The following is a 20294-nucleotide window of genomic DNA, read 5'->3' on the forward strand; positions in this document are numbered from 1 at the left end:
CCTTATGGACCGGAGTTTTCTTTGTGGGGAAGTTTTAAATTGCAGATTTAATTTCTTCAGTAGTTTTATTTTCTGTAATGCTTACATATTTTTTTCTTAAAATTGTCAGTTTTCGCAAGCTCTGTTTTTCTAGGAGTATGGCAATTTCAGGATTTTCAAATTTACTATCATAAAGTTAATATAATTTTATGATTGTTTTACTGTTTGTAGCATCTGTAGTGATGTCTTCTTCATCACTGCTGGTATTGATATTTTATGCCTCCTCTTTTTTCTTTATTCATCTTGCCAGGTAGTTAACAATTTATTAGTCCCCCCTGCCAAAATGGGAATTTTTGACTTCATAAATCATCTCTATTTTATGTTTTGCTTCATTGATTTCCACTCTTATTTGTATTATTTCTTTCCTTGTACTTTCTTATTTTAATTTGCTGTTCTTCTTCTAATGACATGGATGCTTAGCTCATTAATTTTCAGGCTTTCTTCTTTTCAAATATGTACATTTCGATTTATGAATTTTCGATTAAGCACAACTTGAACTGTATTCCCCAAGTTTTTAATGAGTTACTTTCTTCATTTTGATTCCGTTCCAGATAGTTCTTAATTTTTATTCGTCTTTGATCCATGAGTTGTTTACACATGTTGGTTTATTTACATATTTATAGAGAATCTGTTTATCTGTTTGTTATTGATTTCTAGTTTAATTGGGCCAGGACTAGAAAATTCTGCATATAAAAGGGTTCTGAACAAAGAAGAGATAGAACAAATAGAAAATAACAAGATGGTAGACTTTAACCATAAAAATAATTACATTTAATATAAATAGTCTAAACACAGCAATTAAGAGACCAAGATTGTCACATTAAAAAAGCAAGACACAACTAACAACAGAAACCCAAAATATAGGAAGCAACACTAACAGAACTAAAGGGAAAAAACCGACAGTTCAGTAGTAATAGTTGGAGATTTAGGTACCCCACTTTTGATAATGGCATTTGGAAAGGAAGAATTAAACATCTCTATTTTCAGATGTTGTACTCTTGTACATAGGACATCCTAAGCAATCCACTTTTTAAAAAAAAATAGAACTAATGAGTTCAGCAAGGTTACAGGATATTAGATCAATATACAAAAATATTTGTTCTATACACTAGCAATGGACAATCAAAATTAAGAAGACAGTTCCATTTACAATGGCATCAAAAATAAAATACTTATATACAAATTTTTAAAAAGTAGTGCTGTATACTAAAAATGCCAAACCATTGTCAAAAGAAATTAAAGAACTAAGTAAATAGAAGCCATCCCGTATTCATAAATCAGAAGACACAAATGAGAATGGCAGTACTCCCTAAATTGATCTGTGGATTCAACACGATCCCCGTCAAAACCACAACTGACTTTTTTACAGAAATTGGCAAGCTGGTATTAAAATTCACATGTAAGTAAGAAGGATCCGGGATAGCCAAACAATTTTTTAAAAGGAGACCAATGTTGGAAGACTAATAGCTCCCAATGTCAGAAACCTTCTAAAGAGCTTTAGTAGTCAAGACCGTGTAATACTGCCATGTAGATAAATGGGAAAGAATTTAGATTCCAGAAATAGAACTTTATATTTATTGTAAATTGATTTTGACAAGGGTGCCAGGACAATTAAATGAAGAAAGAATAATCTTTGCAACAAATGGTGCTAAGACAACTGGCAAAAGAATTAAGTTGGATCCCCTACCTGACACCATACACAAAAATTAATTCAAAGTGTATCGTAGAGCTAAATGTAAATGTAACAAAGCTAAACTATAAAACCTTAGAGGAAAACATTGTAATGTGTCTCCATTATGCAGTGATTTGTACAATATTTTCTTAGATATGGCTCCAGAAGCACAAGTGACAAAAGATAAAATATACACGTTGGGTTACATAAAAATTAAAAACTTTTGTGCTGCAAATGATACCATCAAGAAGGTGAAAAGATAGCCACAGAATGGGAGAAAATATTTGCAAATATCTCCTAAGAGGCTTATATCCATAATGTATAGAAAACTCTTGCAACTCCTTAAATTTTGCTGTGTGCTTATTAAGTACAGGGTTTCCTTATCTCTCCTTGTTGACATTTCATAAATGCTTTCAATCAAGAATTATTTCATTTTTTAAAAAAATTTTGGGTTTTGCCCATTGTTTTTGTCCATATTCTTCAAGTATTCCTACACTCCATTTTCCAGATATTACCACTTCTAGTTATGTTCTACATATCTGTTTTTCTTTTGATTTTTATAGCTCTATCTTTTAAAATACTCTAAATATATATACTTTCTTACTGAATTTGGAACTAAATTGTCAATCTGATCTTCCAGCTCACGAATAGAGTTTTATCTACCTATATCCCATCCATTGTCTTTGTACGTTATGTTTTCTGCTGATGTTTTCTCCTGTTTTCTATAGGCTTTCTTCATTTTACTAGTATCTTGCCATTTCTCCTTAAGCATATTCCATTATGCTTATTTTTAATTCTTGGTTTAACTTTTGCAGCTTCAGGTATGCATTATTCAGCCTTTACTAGGTTATGCTGTGATCACAAACGACCCAGTGGGATTTAGACTAGAAGAGCACTCCTATCTGTGAAATGCCATTTACTTAGCAGAAGAAACAGAGTACAAGAAGACTCTTAAAACTTAATGATATATGTCACTTTTGCTCACATTTCATTGGCCTAATGTTAATGAAGTGGAGAGATATAAGCCCCTCACCAGTTCAGTCAGCAAATCGGGAACAATATTGTGGTCTGTCACAACATTGTATGTGTTTTCAACTTGATTGTACTACTCCTCACAGATCATGTTATTTTGATGTGTGAACTTCTGAGTTGCTGTCTTATAATACATATTGAGGAAGAGCAGAAGACCAAGCCTTTCTCTTTGTCTCTTCTTGTGAATTTAAGAAGGAAGATGATCCCCAAGGTGGAGAGGTCCAGTTACATACACACATTCACATAAAAACTATTGATTGTCCTATGTTCCCACCACTCTATCTGACAGTGCTTAGGCAAAAGTGTCTGGAAGAGGTATCTTCCTAAATTGTAATCTAACAACTTTAGGGCTTTGGAGGACCAGAGAGAGGAGTGTAGAGGCGGGTGTGCTCAAGTGTAGCTGATCAGCAGCTTCTTAACCCCAGTGAGCCTTTCTGCCATCTGGGTTGAAGGGGGAGGCTTTGATTGTACCAAGGCAAGCAGGGAAGGGAATGGAGAAGAGGAGAGTTATTCCTGGCTTCTCGCGGCCTGCGCTGCTCTGTGTCCCTCACTTTTCCCCACCTGCCAGTTCAGGCAGCCTTCTGTTCCCCCAAGGGTTTCTTGCTGTTTTTGGTTAATCCTTGGAATCAGGGATTAACTTCTAAAATTTTCCAGCGTTGTTGTTTGTATATGCAGCTGTTAGGGGGTGTCAGGGAGAACCAGTAACATATACTAACCAATTCACCATTTTAAAAGGAACCCAAAGCCCCTGGTTTGTTTTTTTTTTAAACTAGTGAAAGTTGTCAGCTGTTCACTGATCAGTTTTCCAACATCATAAGTTACAAGTGATAAACTGAACTGAGGAAAAGGCAAGGGCAAAAATTCCTGAAGGACAAAAGCATGGTGGACAGTTGAACCACATATAAAACGTAATTCTGGCGCTGCATCTTCAACTACTTAGAATTTGAGGTTTCTACAGATGAAATAAAATTTCAGAAAGCATAGGCCAAAATGATTGTACAAGAAGAGGACCTTGTGACAGAAGCTGTAACTGAATTAGAACATGAGGGTTTGGATTCACATAGAGGACAGGGAAGAAAACACAGAGCAAAGACATTGGTAAAGGCGTGGGGGTCATGCACATGGAACCAGCCTGACTCAGGTGGAAACATAGGGAACCACGTGTGGAGGCTGAGTGATTCCAGATTAGGGGGGCTGATAACCACTTCATAACAGCAGGTGGTATTACAGAGAGAAAGAAAGGGATCTGACTATTTTGTTCCCTGCCTGCTTCTTCACTAGACTGTAACCACTGAGGTCATGGGCAGGGGCAGGGGCGGGCAAGCTGCCCCATGCACGCTCTCACCAGGTGCCTGGTTCTGTGCTAGACAATACGAGGAATACACAGTGCGCATACAACGTAAACTTCGTCCTTAAGGTACTGATAATCTTGTTGAGGAAATAAGACAGGTGCCAATTAAATAACTAGAGAGAACTCTGAAAAAACGTAATTTATTTGCAGAATTCTCTTAAGCTGTCAAGCTAGGAAGCCTGTGCAAATATGATTAGCAACGTAAGTACTTAATGGACTACATACTAAGGAGGTTTCACTTTTCAGACAAACTGTAATGTGGATGCCATGGGGAACGTTAAAATGAATCTGTGGACATCAGACCTCGAGTGTGTGCTTTATACTGTTCCTTTGAGAGGGTTAGAGCAGGGACCAGAGCCAGATGGCCTGGATTCAGGGTGATGTTCCAAGTATGACTTTAGGCGAGTTAATTAAGCTTTCTGTGCCTTGGTGTCCTCATCTATAAAATGAGTATAACAACAGCCCCTAACTTATAAGGCAGATCTGCTCACATAACGTTGCCACTAAACTTCTTCTAAATTGAAGAGCATCTATCAGTGGAATTTGGGGAGAGGAGGATAAGATTCAGAATTAGTAGAGAAGCAGGCAGTAGGTGGTATTACAGAAAGTAATAAAGGGATCTGACCGTTTTTTTCCCTGCCTGCTTCCTCACTAGATTGTAAGCTTCATCCGGGTGGAGACTTGCCCCCTTACATCCTAGTACCTGGCTCAGTGTGTGACATGCAGTTGGCACTCAATAATTTTATTTGCTGAATAGCGAATGCATGCATTTTATGTGTAATTTTAGGTATAAACTAATTTAATATATAATTTCATACGTTTGGGTATGTATTTGTCTAAATAGTTTTGATGTTTAATTTTTTAACAACTAGAGGTTAACTCTGAAACTAGAAATTGTCTTTGAAGTATTTGTAACAGTTTTCTTTTTGTTTTTGCAGACCAGTTGGAATGCCAAAAATGGAAAAAGTTTACTTACATAACCCTAGTTCTGGAGAAACTATTACTTTAGTGTCAATATCTGCTACAACATCACACTTTCATGCATCATTCTTTCAAAATAGGGTAAGCATCTCTGCTGCGTTTGATCTCCTTTGAGTTAATGGAAATGTCTAGGGTCTTTAGTGTATAATTTTACTTGGCTCTAATCAAAATCTAGTTTGAATGTTTCACATTGATTCTGGACCTGAGTTTGCCCCATTTCCTGAGAACTGTCACTTCTACTTTTCAACACACATTGTTTTTCTCAACACGAAACAGCCTAACAAATCAACTTTGAAACTCAAGCACTCTGAAGAATGTAGCATTCATATATTCAGTTGGTTTTCTCGTCCTACCTAATAATAGGTAATTCCTCAGCGTTGTGTTAGTTTTCTATTGCTGTGTAATAAATCACCACAAACACCCACTTATGAGCACATGGTTCTGTAAGCCACAAGTCCGGTGGGTCCCTTGCTCTGAGTATCTTAAGGCTGTAACTAAGATGTCAGCTGGGCTGAGTCCTTGACTGGAGACTCAGGGGAAATCCACTCCCAGACTCATTCAGGTTGTCGGCAGAATTCAGTTCCTTGTGCTTGTAGAACTGAGGTCCCCGTTTCATTGCTGGCTGTCAGCCAGAGACCTCTCTCAGCTCCCTGAGGTACCCACACTCCTTGTCACCATCTTGAAGCCAGCACTGGTGCGTCACATCTCCCTCACGCTTCAGAAATCTGACCTCTCCTACCACCAGTGGAGAAAACTCTGCTTTAATCATGTCATTGGGTCAGCATCACCTGGGTAGTCTCCTTTTTGATTAACTCAGAGTCAGCTGACTAATAATCTCATTATATCTGCAAAATCCCTTTTATCAAGTAGTGCAGATCACAGGTGTGGTATCCTTCATATTCACAGTCACAGAAATTAGGGCAGGAAATTTGAGGGCCTGTTTAGGGTTCTTCCTACACAGGTGTCCTATAAAATTTTACTTACAATCATTTTCGTAGATAGTATGCAAACTTGTTACTATAAAAAAAACTTTTATCTGTGGCAAAAAAAAAGATCTTAATAAATTTTGGATTTGAGAGAATGCGTTAAGCTTTAATATATAGGTTTCCGAAATAATTAGCTAAATAGCAAATGTCAGAGGGAAGTAAATGAATGGAGCCTGATTTCATCTTCCGAGGGTCTTCACTGACTCCTTTGAAGAGATATGACTAAATAACCAATTTTTAGCATATAAATTTATATCAATTATTTCGATTTTTACATTTCTCCTTTCTAAAATCCTGGCTTCATCGTATGTTGTCATTAAGTAGCAACTTCTAGGGTAAATAATGGCATATAATTTTGGCTTTTTTAAAATTTAAAACTATTTTGTAAACAAGGAATGGATAAGTCAGCATATTTTGATGATAAAGTTTTAATTTTCTTGTTGTACTCTTGGAAAGCATCCCTTTTCTAAAATATTTTCTAAAACAAGTTTCCCTTGAGTTATTATTTGTTTTACCTAAAAGATATTTCCACAATTTTTATAAATGTGCTGATGGTCTCAAACAATCAAATCCCAGTCTAAGAGAGACCTAGTCCAGTACCCTCATTATATGAATGAAGAGTTGAACCCCAGAGGGCTTTGCCTGTGGTCATGCAGTTAGGGATAAGAGCCGATCCCTCCGCAGGGATTTGTATCATATTAAGCTACAGGGTGGGTCATATACATTACAATCTGTGTATGGAGACACACTTAGGTGTAAGTGGTGTCATCCAGCTTTCAGGCATTGCCACAGTGTGGAGACATGTTGGGTTAAAAGGCAAAATAGTAAAGTGCAATGAAAACTGTTTAAAAGTAGTGCACAACTACACTACAGATTTTATTTTTACCTTGTTAACTTACTTTGCTAATTCAAGCAATGTTTTGTTGTTTCTAAACATCAAGCTTCACCCTTGTTAGAGACCAGGATTTTTACCTTTTTCATGTTCCTATCACAATACAAAGCAGACCAAATACATAGCAGAGTTACAAATAGATTCTTACAGGGGCTAGCCAGGTAGACGATGCAGACCAAGTGGAATGGGGGGTGACCTGGAAGAGCACATGTCCCATCCAAAGGCAACAGCCCCCACTCAGCTCCAGCCAGTGGTGGCCACGTGGGAATGTAAGCTCATGCACAGTTCTGATTTTCCAAGAAGAGTCGGAAATAGGAATTTTTATAAGATAATATCTACTGATTTTACAAATTAAAAATGAATTTGACTTTAGAAAGACAGATAGTGTTGACCAAAGAAAGCTAGTTAAAGGACACCAATTTGACATTTCTGACCTAGGCTTTCCCAGGGACTTATTTCTACAAATGAATCTTATGCAAAGAGAAGTCTTTCTGAAAAATTCTTCAACAGATAATCTCAATCAAGGGATCAATCCAAGAAGAAGATATAACAGTTGTAAATATTTATGCACCCAACATAAGCACCTCAATACATAAGGCAAATGTTAACAGCCATAAAAGGGGAAATAGACAGTAACACAATCATAGTAGGGGACTTTAACACCCCACTTTCACCAATGGACAGATCATCCAAAATGAAAATAAGGAAACACAAGCTTTAAATGATACATTAAACAAGATGGACTTAATTGATATTTATAGGACATTCCATCCAAAAACAACAGAATACACTTTCAAGTGCTCATGGAACATTCTCCAGTATAGATCATACCTTAGGTCACAAATCAAGCCTCAGTAAATTTAAGAAAATTGAAATCATATCAAGTATCTTTTCTGACCACAATGCTATGAGACTAGATATCAATTACAGGAAAAAAATCTGTAAAAAATACAAACACACGGAGGCTAAACAATACATTACTAAATAACCAAGAGATCGCTGAAGAAATCAAAGAGGAAATCAAAAAATACCTAGTAACAAATGACAATGAAAACACGAAGGCCCAAAACCTATGGAATGCAGCAAAAACAGTTCTAAGAGGGAAGTTTAGAGCAATACAATCCTACCTCAAGAAACAAGAAACATCTCAAATAAAAAACCTAACCTTACACCTAAAGCAATTAGAGACAGAAGAACAAAAAACCCCAAAGTTAGCAGAAGGAAAGAAATCATAAAGATCAGATCAGAAATAAATTAAAAAGAAATGAAGGAAACAATAGCAAAGATCAATAAGACTAAAAGATGGGGCTTCCCTGATGGTGCAGTGGTTGAGAGTCCGCCTGCCTGTGCAGGGGACACGGGTTTGTGCCCTGGTCCGGGAAGATCCCACATGCTGCGGAGCAGCTAGGCCTGTGAGCCATGGCCGCTGAGCCTGCGCGTCTGGAGCCTGTGCTCCGCAACGGGAGAGGCCACGACAGTGAGAGGCCCGCGTACCACAAAAAAAAAAAAAAAAAAAAGAAAAGAAGAAGTAAAACTGTCACTCTTTGCAGATGACATGATAGTATACATAGAGAATCCTAAAGATGCTACCAGGAAACTAACTAGAGCTAATCAATGAATTTGATAAAGTAGCAGGATACAAAATTAATGCACAGAAATCTCTGGCATTCCTATACCCTAATGATGAAAAATCTGAAAGAGAAATGAAGGAAACACTTCCATTTACCATGGCAACAAAAAGAATAAAATACCTAGGAACAAATCTACCTAAGGAGACAAAACACCTGTATGCAGAAAACTGTAAGACACTGATGAAAATAATCAAAGATGATACAAACAGATGGAGAGATATACCATGTTCTTGGATTGGAAGAATCAACATTATGAAAATGACTCTACTACCCAAAGCAATGTACAGATTCAATGCAATCACTATCAAACTACCAATGGCATTTTTCACAGAACTAGAACAAAAAAATTCACAATTTGTATGGAAACACAAAAGACCCTGAATAGCCAAAGCAATCTTGAGAAAGAAAAACAAAGCTGGAGGAATCAGGCTCCCGGACTTCAGACTATACTACAAAGCTACAGTAATCAAGACAGTATGGTACAGGCACAAAAACAGAAATATAGATCAATGGAACAGGATAGAAAGCCCAGAGATAAACCCACGCACATATGGTCACCTTATCTTTGATAAAGGAGGCAACAGTATACAATGGAGAAAAGACAGTCTCTTCAGTAAGTGCTGCTGGGAAAACTGGACAGCTACATGTAAAATTAGAACACTCCCTAACACCATACACAAAAATAAACTCAAAATGGATTAAAGACCTAAATGTAAGGCCAGACACCATCAAACTCTTAGAGGAAAACATAGAACACTCCATGACATAATCACAGCAAGATCCTTTTTGACCCACTCCTAGAGAAATGGAAATAAAAATAAACAGATGGGACCTAATGAAGCTTAAAAGCTTTTGCACAGCAAAGGAAACCATAAGATGAAAAGACAACCCTCAGAATGGGAGAAAATATTTGCAAATGAAGCAACTGACAAAGGATTAATCTCCAGAATATACAAGCAGCTCATGCAGCTCAATATCAAAAAAACAAAAAGCCCAATCCAAAAATGGGCAGAAGACCTAAATAGACATTTCTCCAAAGAAGATATATAGATTGCCAATAAACACATGAAAGGATGCTCAACATCACTAATCATTAGAGAAATGCAAATCAAAACTACAATGAGGTATCACCTCACACCAGTCAGAATGGCCATCATCAAAAAATCTACAAAGAGTAAATGCTGAAGAGGGTGTGGAGAAAAGGGAACCCTCTTGCACTGTTGGTGGGAATGTGAATTGATACAGCCACTATGGAGAACAGTATGGAGCGTCCTCAAAAACTACAAATAGAGCTACCATACGACCCAGCAATCCCACTACTGGGGCTATACCCTGAGAAAACCATAATTCAAAAAGAATCATGTACCACAATGTTCATTGCAGCTCTCTTTACAATAACTAGGACATGGAAGCAACCTAAATGTCCAATGACAGATGAATGGATAAAGAAGATGTGGCACATATATACAATGGAATATTACTCAGCCATAAAAAGAAACGAATTTGAGTTATTTGTAGTGAGGTGGGTGGACCTAGAGTCTGTCATACAGAGTGAAGTATGTTAGAAGGATAAAAACAAATACCGTATGCTAACACATGTATATGGAATCTAAAAAAAAAATGGTTCTGAAGAACCTAGGGGCAGGACAGGAATAAAGACGCGGACATGGAGAATGGACTTGAGGACATGGGGAGCGGAAGGAGTAAGCTGGGATGAAGTGAGAGAGTAGCCTGGACTTAAATACTACCAAATGTAAAACAGATAGCTAGTGGGAAGCAGCCACATAGCACAGGGAGATCAGCTCGGTGCTTTGTGACCCCTTAGAGAGGTGGGGTAGGGAGTGTGTGAGGGAGACACAAGAGGGAGGAGATATGGGGATATACGTACATGTATAGCTGATGCACTCTGTTATAAAGCGGAAACTAGCACACCATTGTAAAGCAATTATACTCCAATAAAGGTGTTAAGAAAAAAAAAACCGATAATCTCAATGTATATATAGTTGAAGGAAAGTTAAAAGCCAGTCTGTGTTTTCCAGTATCAGGAGATAGAATTAAACAGTAAAATAATCTATACCTATCAAAATCTACATTTAGGTACTCTAGATTTAGCTTTAAAAGAGATAGCCAAAATCTATGCTACCTTAAGTTTTTTTTTTTTTTTTCTTATTCTTCTTCTTGCTTTTCATTTTTATTCCCTACAGTAAGATACTGACTCCAGAAGCTCCAGAAGTGGAGAGGAGAGATGGAATTAACTCTTGGGAGAAGAAATAACCTTATTTCCCCTCCACTTAATTTTATGCCTATCATAAGAGCCTTTGGGGAAAAATGAAAAGAGTTTCTCATGTCCAAGAGAGCAAAACCTTTCTGTATGTTCATCCTAACTCTAATTGCCTTGTCACCTTTAGAATTCCTGGTCAGATCGTATTTCTTTGAGAGTAAAACATTTCCTGTAAGTCACTTAAGTTGTTGATTATTAACCAGTATCATCTCTACGTTAAGCAACCAGTAGGAAATACAAAGTAGAATAGTTATTATTTAAAAGGCTGAGTGTTACATAACTGTATTTTAACACATACACACATATAAATAATACCCCTTACTAAGGTTTTGATTCTGAGATCACCTGGAAATCAAGAACAAGGGTAATAAAAGGAATGTGGTTGTGTGACAATTCGTTTTTCTATATATAACTCCTAATAATTGTGGTTTATAATTATCTGTTGACTAACTATAATTGTCTAATTAATTATAATTAAAATTACATAATATTAAGACTGCAGTTTAGGCCTGTTCATCTTCATGGCTATACTGCATATTGGCCATAAAATATGTAATGTATGGCTTGTGACAAAAAATACAGATTTTTTTAATACTCTATAATAGTCAAATTTTAATTACCATAGAATGGTGGAAATGGGTGCCTTATAGACATTGGTGAGCAAACAAAAAGTATATTTTCCTTGATTCTGTAGAGCCTTTTGTTTGATTACCTTTTCAGATAAACTGAAGATTAATTAGGATACACTTTGTTTCAATCTATGGCTAAAATGAAAATGTTTTTACCCATTTATTTTAGTATGCTTAATATAGTAAACAATTTCTTCTCATAGGTTGAAAGTCATCAATGAATATTAATGACTATTTTTTAATTATATGTAGAGACCTGGACATTTTTTGTTCTATTTCTGATATCCATACATGTTAATGGGAATTGAACAAATGTGATATAGCAGTAGCAATGATATAGCAGGACAACCTTTCCTTATTGAGTGTTCTTGGCTCCCATGTCAAATATTAGATAACCATATATGCAGAGGTTTATTTCTAGGCTATTTGTTCCACTGGTCTACATGTTTTATTTTTATGCCAGAACCATACCGTTTTAATTTCTGTAGCTTTATAGTATGGTTCGAAAGCAGGAAGTTTGCTGCCTCCAGTTTTGTTGTTCTTATGATTGTTTTGTGTTTCTATACAAATTTTAGGTTTGTTTTATCTCTGTTAAAAATTCCACTAGGATTTTGATAAGATTGCATTGAACCTGTAGATGGGTTTGCTTAGTATGGATATTTAAAAAATATAATTCTTCTGAGCCATGAATAAAGGATATCTTTCCATTTGTCTTCTTCAACTTCTTTTTATCAGGGTCTTAACAGTTTTCATTATACAGGATCTTTCGCCTCCTTGGATAAATTTATTACTAAGTATTTTATTGTTTTTGATGCTATTGTGAGTAGAATCGTTGTGTTTTTTTTTTTCAGATGTTTCATTGTTAGTGTGTAGCAGCACAACTGGTTTCTGTGTGTTGATTTTATATCCTATAACTTTACAGAATTTTTTGATTAGTCCAACAGTTTTTTGGTTAAGTCTTCAGGATTTTCTATATATAAGATCATATCACCTGCAAATAATGACAGCTTTTCCTTTCCACTTCTGATGCCTTTTATTTCTTTGTCTTGCCTTAATTGCTTTAACTTAGACCTTCCAGTACTATGCTGAATAAGAGTGGTGAGAGTGGGCACCCTTGTCTTGTTTCTGATTTTAAGGGGAAGCTTTCAGATTTTTATCATTGAGTGTGATGTTAGCTTTGTGTGTTTGTATGTGGTCTTTATTATGTTGAGGTGTGCTCCATCTATACCAAATCAGTTGAGGGTTTTTATCATGAAAAGATGCTGTATTTTGTCAAATGCTTTTTTATTGTGTTGCTGAATTCACTTTGCTAATAGTTTTTGAGAACTTTTGCATCTGTATTCATCAGGGATACTGTTTATAGTTTTCTTGTAGTGTCCTTGTCTGGTTTTGGTATCAAGGTAATGCTGACCTCATAAAATGAGTTTGGAAGTGTTCCCTTCTCTTACTTTTTGGAAGAGTTTGAGAAAGATTGACATTAATTCTTCCTTAAGTATTTGATAGAACTCACAAGTGAAGCCATCTGGTCCTGGAGTTCTCTGTTTTGGGAGGTTTTTGATTACTGAGTCAATCTCCTAACTCATTATTGATCTATCGAGATTTTCTATTTCTTCCTGATTCGGTCTTGGTAGGTTGTGTGTTTCTAGGAATTAATCCATTTCTTCTAGGTTATCCAGCTTGTTGACATAGAATTGCTCATACTGGTATTTTATGATCCTATGTATTTCTGTAGTATGTCTCCTCTTTCATTTCTGATTTTATTTATTTGAGTCTTCTTTTTTCTTGGTTAATGTGGCTCTTGATCTGTCAATTTTGTTTATCTTTTTGAAAAACTGGCTCTTAGTTTTGTTGATTTTTTTTCTATTGTTTTTCTGGCCTGTGTTACATTTTATTGCCATTTTGATCTTCGTTATTTCTGTACTGCAAACTTTGGGCTTAATTTGTTCTTTTTCTAGTTCCTTGAGGTGTGAAGTTAGAATGTTTATTTGAGATCCTTCTGTTTTCTTAAAATATGCATTTATTACTATAAACTAAGTTTATCCTTTTCAGAATGCTTTTGCATCATTCCGTAGATTTTGGTATGTTTTGTTTCCATTTTCATTTGTTCAGTGTTAGTTTTTATTTCTCTTTTAATTTCTTCTTTGACCCATTGGCTGTTGAAGAGAATGTTGTTTAATTTCCACATAATTGTAGATTTTCCAGCTTTCTTCTTGTTGATTTCTAGTTTAATACCACTGTGGTCTGAAAAAAATACTTGATATGATTTCAAACTTATTCTTCTCTATGTGCACTTGAGAACAATATGTATTTGCTGCTATAGGATGGAATGACCTATAAATGTCTGTTAGGTCCATTTGGTCTAATGTATGGTTCAAGTCCAGTGTTTCCTTGTTGATGTTCTGTCTGGATGACTGATCCATTGCTGAAAGTGGGATATCAAAGTCCCCTACTATTATTGTATTCTTGCCTATTTCTCCCTTCAAACCTGTTGATATTTGTTAATATATTTAGGTTCTCCAATGTTAGTGCATATATATTTGTAATTATTACATCTTCTTGATGAATTGACCCCTTTATTATGTAATGACCTTTTTGTCTCTTGTTACCATTTTTTACTTAAAGTCTATTTTGTCTAATATAAGTATAGCTAACCCCATTTTCCTTTGGTTTCCACTTGCATTGAATTTCTTTTTTTCTTATTTATTTATTTAGTTTTTTGGCTGTGTTGGGTCTTCATTGCTGTGCGCGGGCTTTCTATAGTTTTGGCGAGTGGGGGCTGCTCTTTGTTGCCGTGCACGGGCTCCTCATTGCAGTGGTGACTTCTCTTGTTGCAGAGCATGGGCTCTAGGCACGTGGGCTTCAGTAGTTGTGGCGTGTGGGCTCAGTAGTTGTGGCTCTCAAGCTCTAGAGCGCAGGCTCAGTAGTTGTGGCGCAGGCTTAGTTGCTCTGCAGCATGTGGGATCTTCCTGGACCAGGACTCAAACCCGTGTCCCCTGCACTGGCAGGTGGATTCTTAACCACTGTGCCAGCAGGGAAGTCCTGAATTTCTTTTTCTGTCCCTTCACTTTGAGCCTATGTGTTTCATTAAATCTGAAGTGAGTCTTGGAGGCAACATATAGTTGGGTCTTGTGTTTTTATCCATACAGCCTCTCTGTGCCTTTGATTGGTGAATTCAGTCCATTTACATTAGAGTAATTATTGATATGTAAGGACTTCCCAGTGCCATCTCATTAATTGCTTTCTGTTTATTTTATATTTCCATTGTTTCCTTTCCCCTCTGTTTCTGCCTGCCTTTGTAAATCGGTGATTTTCCACGGTGTTATATTCTGTTTCCCCTTTCTTTACCTTCTGTGAATCTACTCTAGGTTTTTGCTTTTTGGTACCATGAGGCTTACATAAAATATCTTTAGATAAAATGGTCCATTTTACATTGATAGCAACTTAATTTTGATGTCATGCAAAAGTGTTACCCTTTTACTCCCTCCCTTTAATGTGTTTTGGTGTCATTATTTACCTCTTTTTATATTGTGTATTCATTAACAAATTATAGTCACTGTAATTATTTTTAATAATCTTCTCCTTAAACTTTATACCGTAGTTAAGTGGTTAACACACCGTCCTATCACAGAATTAAGTTTTCTCTGTCTGACTGTGCGTTTACCTTTACTAGAGTGTTGTGTACTTTTGTATGTTTTCCTGTTGCTGATTAGCATCTTTTGATTTCAGCTTGAAGAACTCTTTTCAGCATTTCTTGCAAGGCAGGTGTAGGGGTGATGAAATTCCTCAGTTTTCGTTTGTCTGGGAGAAATCCTTCATATCTGAAGTATAACTTTGCTGAATAGAGTATTTTTGGCTGGCAGGTTTTTTTCAACACTTTGATTTGCCATTCCACTGTCTCCTTGCCAGTAGGGTCTCTGCTGAGAAATTGCTGATTGCCTAATGTGTTTTCTTTGTAGGTTACAATCTTTTTTTCTCTGACTCCTTTTAGGACTCTCTCTTTCTCTTTGATTTTTGACACATTCATTATAATACATCTTGGTGAAAGGCTTTCTGCTTTAGATAATAGGGTAATCTGTTAGCTTTGTGAACTTGGATGTCCAAGTCTCTCTCCAGGTTTGGGAAGAGCTCAGCTATTATTTCTTTAAATAAATTTTCTGCCCCCTTTCCCTTCTCTTCTGGAGCTCTGATTATTCTAATATTTTTTGATGGAACTCCATAGATCACATAGGCTTTCTTCACTCTTTTTCATTCTTTTTTTCTTTGTTCTGTGCTGTGTTATTTCAAAATTCCTGCCCTCTAGCTCACTTATTCTGTTTTCCATTTTATCTAACCTACTGCAGATGCTCTCCATTGCATTTTTCATTTCATTCATTGAAATCTTTAGCTCTAGAATTTCTGTTTGGTTCTTTTTTGTGATTTCTTTCTCTTTGGTAAATATCTCATTTTGATCATGTATTTTTTTTAATTTACTTATTTTATTTATTTGTTTTTGGCTGCATTGGGTCTTCGTTGCTTCGTTGTTGCTGTGGAGCTTTCTCTAGTTGCGGTGAGCAGGGGCTACTCTTCGTTGCCTTGCGCGGGCTTCTCATTGCAGTGGCTTCTCTCATTGCGGAGCATGGGCTCTAGGTGCGCAGGCTTCAGTAGTTGTGGCACGTGGGCTCATTAGTTGTGGCTCATGGGCTCTAGAGCACAGGCTCAGTAGTTGTGGTGCACAGGTTTAGTTGCTCCACGACATGTGGGATCTTCCTAGACCAGGGCTCAAACCCATGTCCCCTGCATTGGCAGGCGTATTCTTAACCACTGTGCCACCATGGAAGCCTGATCGTGTATGTTTTTGAGATTTTGTTGGATTATCTTTCTGGGTTTTCTTGTAGCTTGTTGAGTTTCTTCAAAACAGCTATTTTGGGGCTTCCCTGGTGGCGCAGTGGTTGAGAGTTCGCCTGCCGATGCAGGGGACACGGGTTCGTGCCCCGGTCCGGGAAGATCCCACATGCCACGGAGCGGCTGGGCCTGTGAGCCATGGCCGCTGAGCCTGTGTGTCCGGAGCCTGTGCTCTGCAGCGGGAGACGCCACAACAGTGAGAGGCCTGTGTACCGCAAAAAAAAAAAAACAGCTATTTTAAATCTTTTATCACCTAGACCACAAAATTCTGTAACTTTGAGCTCAGTTGTTGAATTACTGTTCTTTTGGTGATGATATGTTTCTTTGATTTTTCACATTTCTTACAATTTTGTGTTGCTGCTTTTACATTTGAAGTAGCAGTCACACCTCCTTAAATCTTTACTAGTTGCCTTCAAATGGGGTGTACTGTTCATTGGTGCTGTTATATGTCTAGGGTTTTTCAGAAGGTGGTGGTGCTATAGCTCAAGTTTGTGCTTTCTCCCTTGCGCACACATCCTGGTATGTTCTTCTGATAGCAGTCCATGTACCGGCCTTGCTCTTGCTAACTTGGGAGTGCATACAAGGAGCCGTCTGCAGAGTTGGGGGAGGTGTGGATTTAGCTCTTGGGGCATTGGGGGTGCCTGCAGACCTGGTGGGGAGATCCTCCAGTGAGATACTCCAGAGACTCCTGGATGAACTTCCTGCTGCAGTCCTGAGCACAGTCAGCAGGAACTGCCTACCTTTAATGCCCTTTGATATTTTTATCTGCCTCTTTCCTGATCTCCTACCTCCCCCAGTTATGGAAGTCCCACCTCAGTACTCTGGGTGCTAGTGGAGAGAAACAGGATTCCCAGCCACACCCTGCACAGCCGGAGGAGTTGGGCACTCACTCGCTCAGGGTGTTCTCCTCCCCCCACCCCCTCCCCCCCGCCCAGGAGAGGTCACCATCCCATGCACTGTTGCCTTAGCATGGGTGGGGGAGTTGGCCCTGGGAAAATTCCTCTTACTATCTCCACTGCAACCAAACTCTTTTTTTTTTTTTTTCCCTCCAATGGCATGCTGGAATATCTCCTTGGGAAAGGTAGACTTCTGCACATTATCTCTTGTCCATCAGTATCTGCCCAGGTCAGCAGTCTCTAGGTTTTTTTCCCAGCTGCAGTGAGAGGGGTTGGGGCAGGTTCATTTGTCCCACGGCCTGTTTCCAGATGCACAGGCGGGCAAGACAGCTCCCAGATCCTCAGGCGTGTGGTGCTGTATTCCCCAAGTCCCACAGAGGCACTTCTGTTTGTCGATGGATGTCTAACCCGTTGTTTTAAAAGGAGGACAAAAAGGAGGAATGTCTTACACCAGCAGGATGCTGACATCACTCCCCCAGTTTTAAACAGGATGGTCAGAGTAGGCTTCATTCAGAGGGTGACATTTGAACAGACTTGACGGAGGTAAGGGAGAAGACTGTAGGGAGGGAAATGGAATGTATGGAAGAACATTCCAGACAGAGCGTTCAGGCAGCAAGGTCTCCAATGTGGAAACACAACTGGTGTGCAAAGAGGACAGTGTAGCTAGACCAGAGTGAGCAAGGGTGAGAGCAGAAGTAAAGGGGGGTGGTGGGAAGGGACAGACTGTGAAGGATCTTAGAAGCTGTGGTAAGGATTTGGGCTCTTATCCTGATTGAAATGGGAGGCCATCACGGATTCTGAGCAGAGGAATGAATGATAGCTTATGTTTTCTAAGGATCATTGTTTATCAGAAATAGACTGAAGAAGGGTAAGGGGAGAATCGGGGACACTAGTTACCTTGGCTGTTGCAGGACTCAGGGCAAGATTACTCTGAGCAGAGTGAAGAAGTGAAGAAAGCTGCATTGGGGATATATTTTCAAGATAGGAATAGGATTTTCTGAGGTGGGATTGAGAGAAAGAGAATAGTCAAGGTGGACTCCAGAGTTTTTGTCCTGAGCAGCTGGGAAGACAGAGTTGCCATCAGCTGAGACGGGAAAGGCTGAGGGTGGAGTAGGTTTCGGGAGTGTGGTCAGTAGTTCAGTTTTGGACGTGTTAGATTTGGCATGTCTCCTAGACGTCCAGCTGGGGGTGCCAAGTAGGCAATTGAAGTCTGGTGTATGAGGGAAAGGGCTAGACTTGAAATAGAAGTAAAGATGTGAATCCATGGACCTGGGTGAGATCACCAAGGGAGCAAAAGGCCAGGGACTCTGATCTATGGTACAAATATGTGAGACTTTGCTGCAGATAATTTAAAACTAAAGTTAGCACACCTTGTGTCGTCTTCATTACTTTTTCCTACTGTTTTCTTTTTTTTTTTAATCAAACTAAATTTATTTTATTTAGGAAGTTTGTTGTACCAGAGGGAACAAAAGGATGAATTGTAGCAAATCTGATGAATTCTTATGGGAAGATTACATTCCTGAGCCTGAGTTTATTGTTCTGTTTCATCACTGTTTTGTTACATTGTTAATTGTCATTTGGGAGTAGATGTTCCCTGTTATTAAAAAAAAAAAGAAAGAAAGAAAAGATTTGTTCTGTGTATCTCAGCATCTTCTTAAAGTATTCCAGTCTTTAAGTTATAAAGAGTTGATTGGATATTAGGAACTATCAAAGAGAACCTGTACTCTTGTATCCAGGCTCTTTTTTCTCCCAGGATATAATGCTTTTAACAGCTTTCAACAAATACTGAAATCTGTTTTCAAAGAAATCTTTGTACTAATGTATGTTTGTCCATGTAATAGACTGAAGACAGCCACATCTGGCATTCTCAAAGAAGCACATAACTACTAAATGTAATGCTGCAAATCAACTTATTTCCTTTAAAACTTCACTAAATACTTCCAAGGAGTACAACAAGGTTCCTTATCATATATGTGATTTGCAGGTCTTTTCTTCTAGTCTGTAGCATATCTTTTCATCCTCTTTATAAAATCTTTCAAATAACAGAAGTTTTTAATTTCCACGAAGTCCAGCTTATCAAATTTTTCTTTTATGGGCTATGCTTTTGGACTTGTAGCTAAGAACTATTCGCCTAAACTGAATTCACAAAGATTTTCTCCAGTTTTTATTCCTGAAGTTTAATAGTTTCAGATTTTACATTTAGGTCTGTGATCCTTTTTGAGTTAATGTTTGTTTATGGCGTGACATATAGATCAAGAGTTATTTTGTTTTGTTTTGCATATGTATACACAGTCGTTACTGTACAGTTGGTTAAAAAGACTATCCTTTCTCATTGAAATACCGCTGCGTTTTGTCAAAGTCAGTTGACATTGAATATGTGGACCTGTTTTTTTAGACTTCCCGTTATGTTCTAATGTGTATCTAATAGATATCTAATATGTCAACCCTTTCACCAATAACCACACTGCCTTGATTACACTAGGTTTTTAGTAGTTCCTGGAATTGCAGTGTGAACCCTTCAGTTTCGTTTTCCTTTTTTAAAATGGTTTTGCTCCTCTTATTCCCTTTTCTTGCCATCTGAATTTTAGAATCAGCCTGTCAATTTCTTTTTTTTAAACCCCTTGCTAAGATTTTTTTTAACATTTTTTTGAATTAATCTTAAACATATAGATAACTAAGTACAGATAATCTTGTATTCCTCACCCAGTTTCTCCTAATGCTAACTTCTTATATCGTATAATCATAGTATAATGATCAAAACCAGGAAATTAACATTTGTAAAGTACTGTTAACTGAAAACTTGAATTTTAACAGTTTTCTATCAATGTACTTTTTCTGTTCTAGGATCTTATTTCACATTGTATTTAGTTTCTCCTTAGGCTGAAATTTTTATTGCAGTTACGGTGGATACATAAATCAATTGGGGGAGAATTAACATCTGAACAATATTATCTTCCGATCTATGAACACAGTATATCTCTCCATTTTTTTTAAGTCTTCTTTTATTACTTTAAGCAATGCTT

General features: G+C 37.5%; 1 protein-coding gene across 2 annotated transcripts in view; it reads left to right on the top strand.

Annotated features, from left to right (window-relative positions):
- Positions 1 to 20294, top strand: part of TMEM131 (transmembrane protein 131) — a 193471-nt gene that overhangs the window by 89196 nt on the left and 83981 nt on the right. For both annotated transcript variants that reach the window (XM_029232608.1, XM_029232607.1), the window contains exon 5: positions 5033 to 5156. In XM_029232608.1, coding sequence (XP_029088441.1) covers positions 5033 to 5156 — 124 coding nt within the window. The remainder of the gene's footprint in view (positions 1 to 5032; positions 5157 to 20294) is intronic.

This window comes from Monodon monoceros, unplaced genomic scaffold, assembly GCF_005190385.1.
Source record: "Monodon monoceros isolate NGI ecotype Baffin Bay Population unplaced genomic scaffold, NGI_Narwhal_1 Super_Scaffold_19, whole genome shotgun sequence".
In the NCBI taxonomy this organism is placed as follows: Eukaryota; Metazoa; Chordata; class Mammalia; order Artiodactyla; family Monodontidae; genus Monodon; species Monodon monoceros.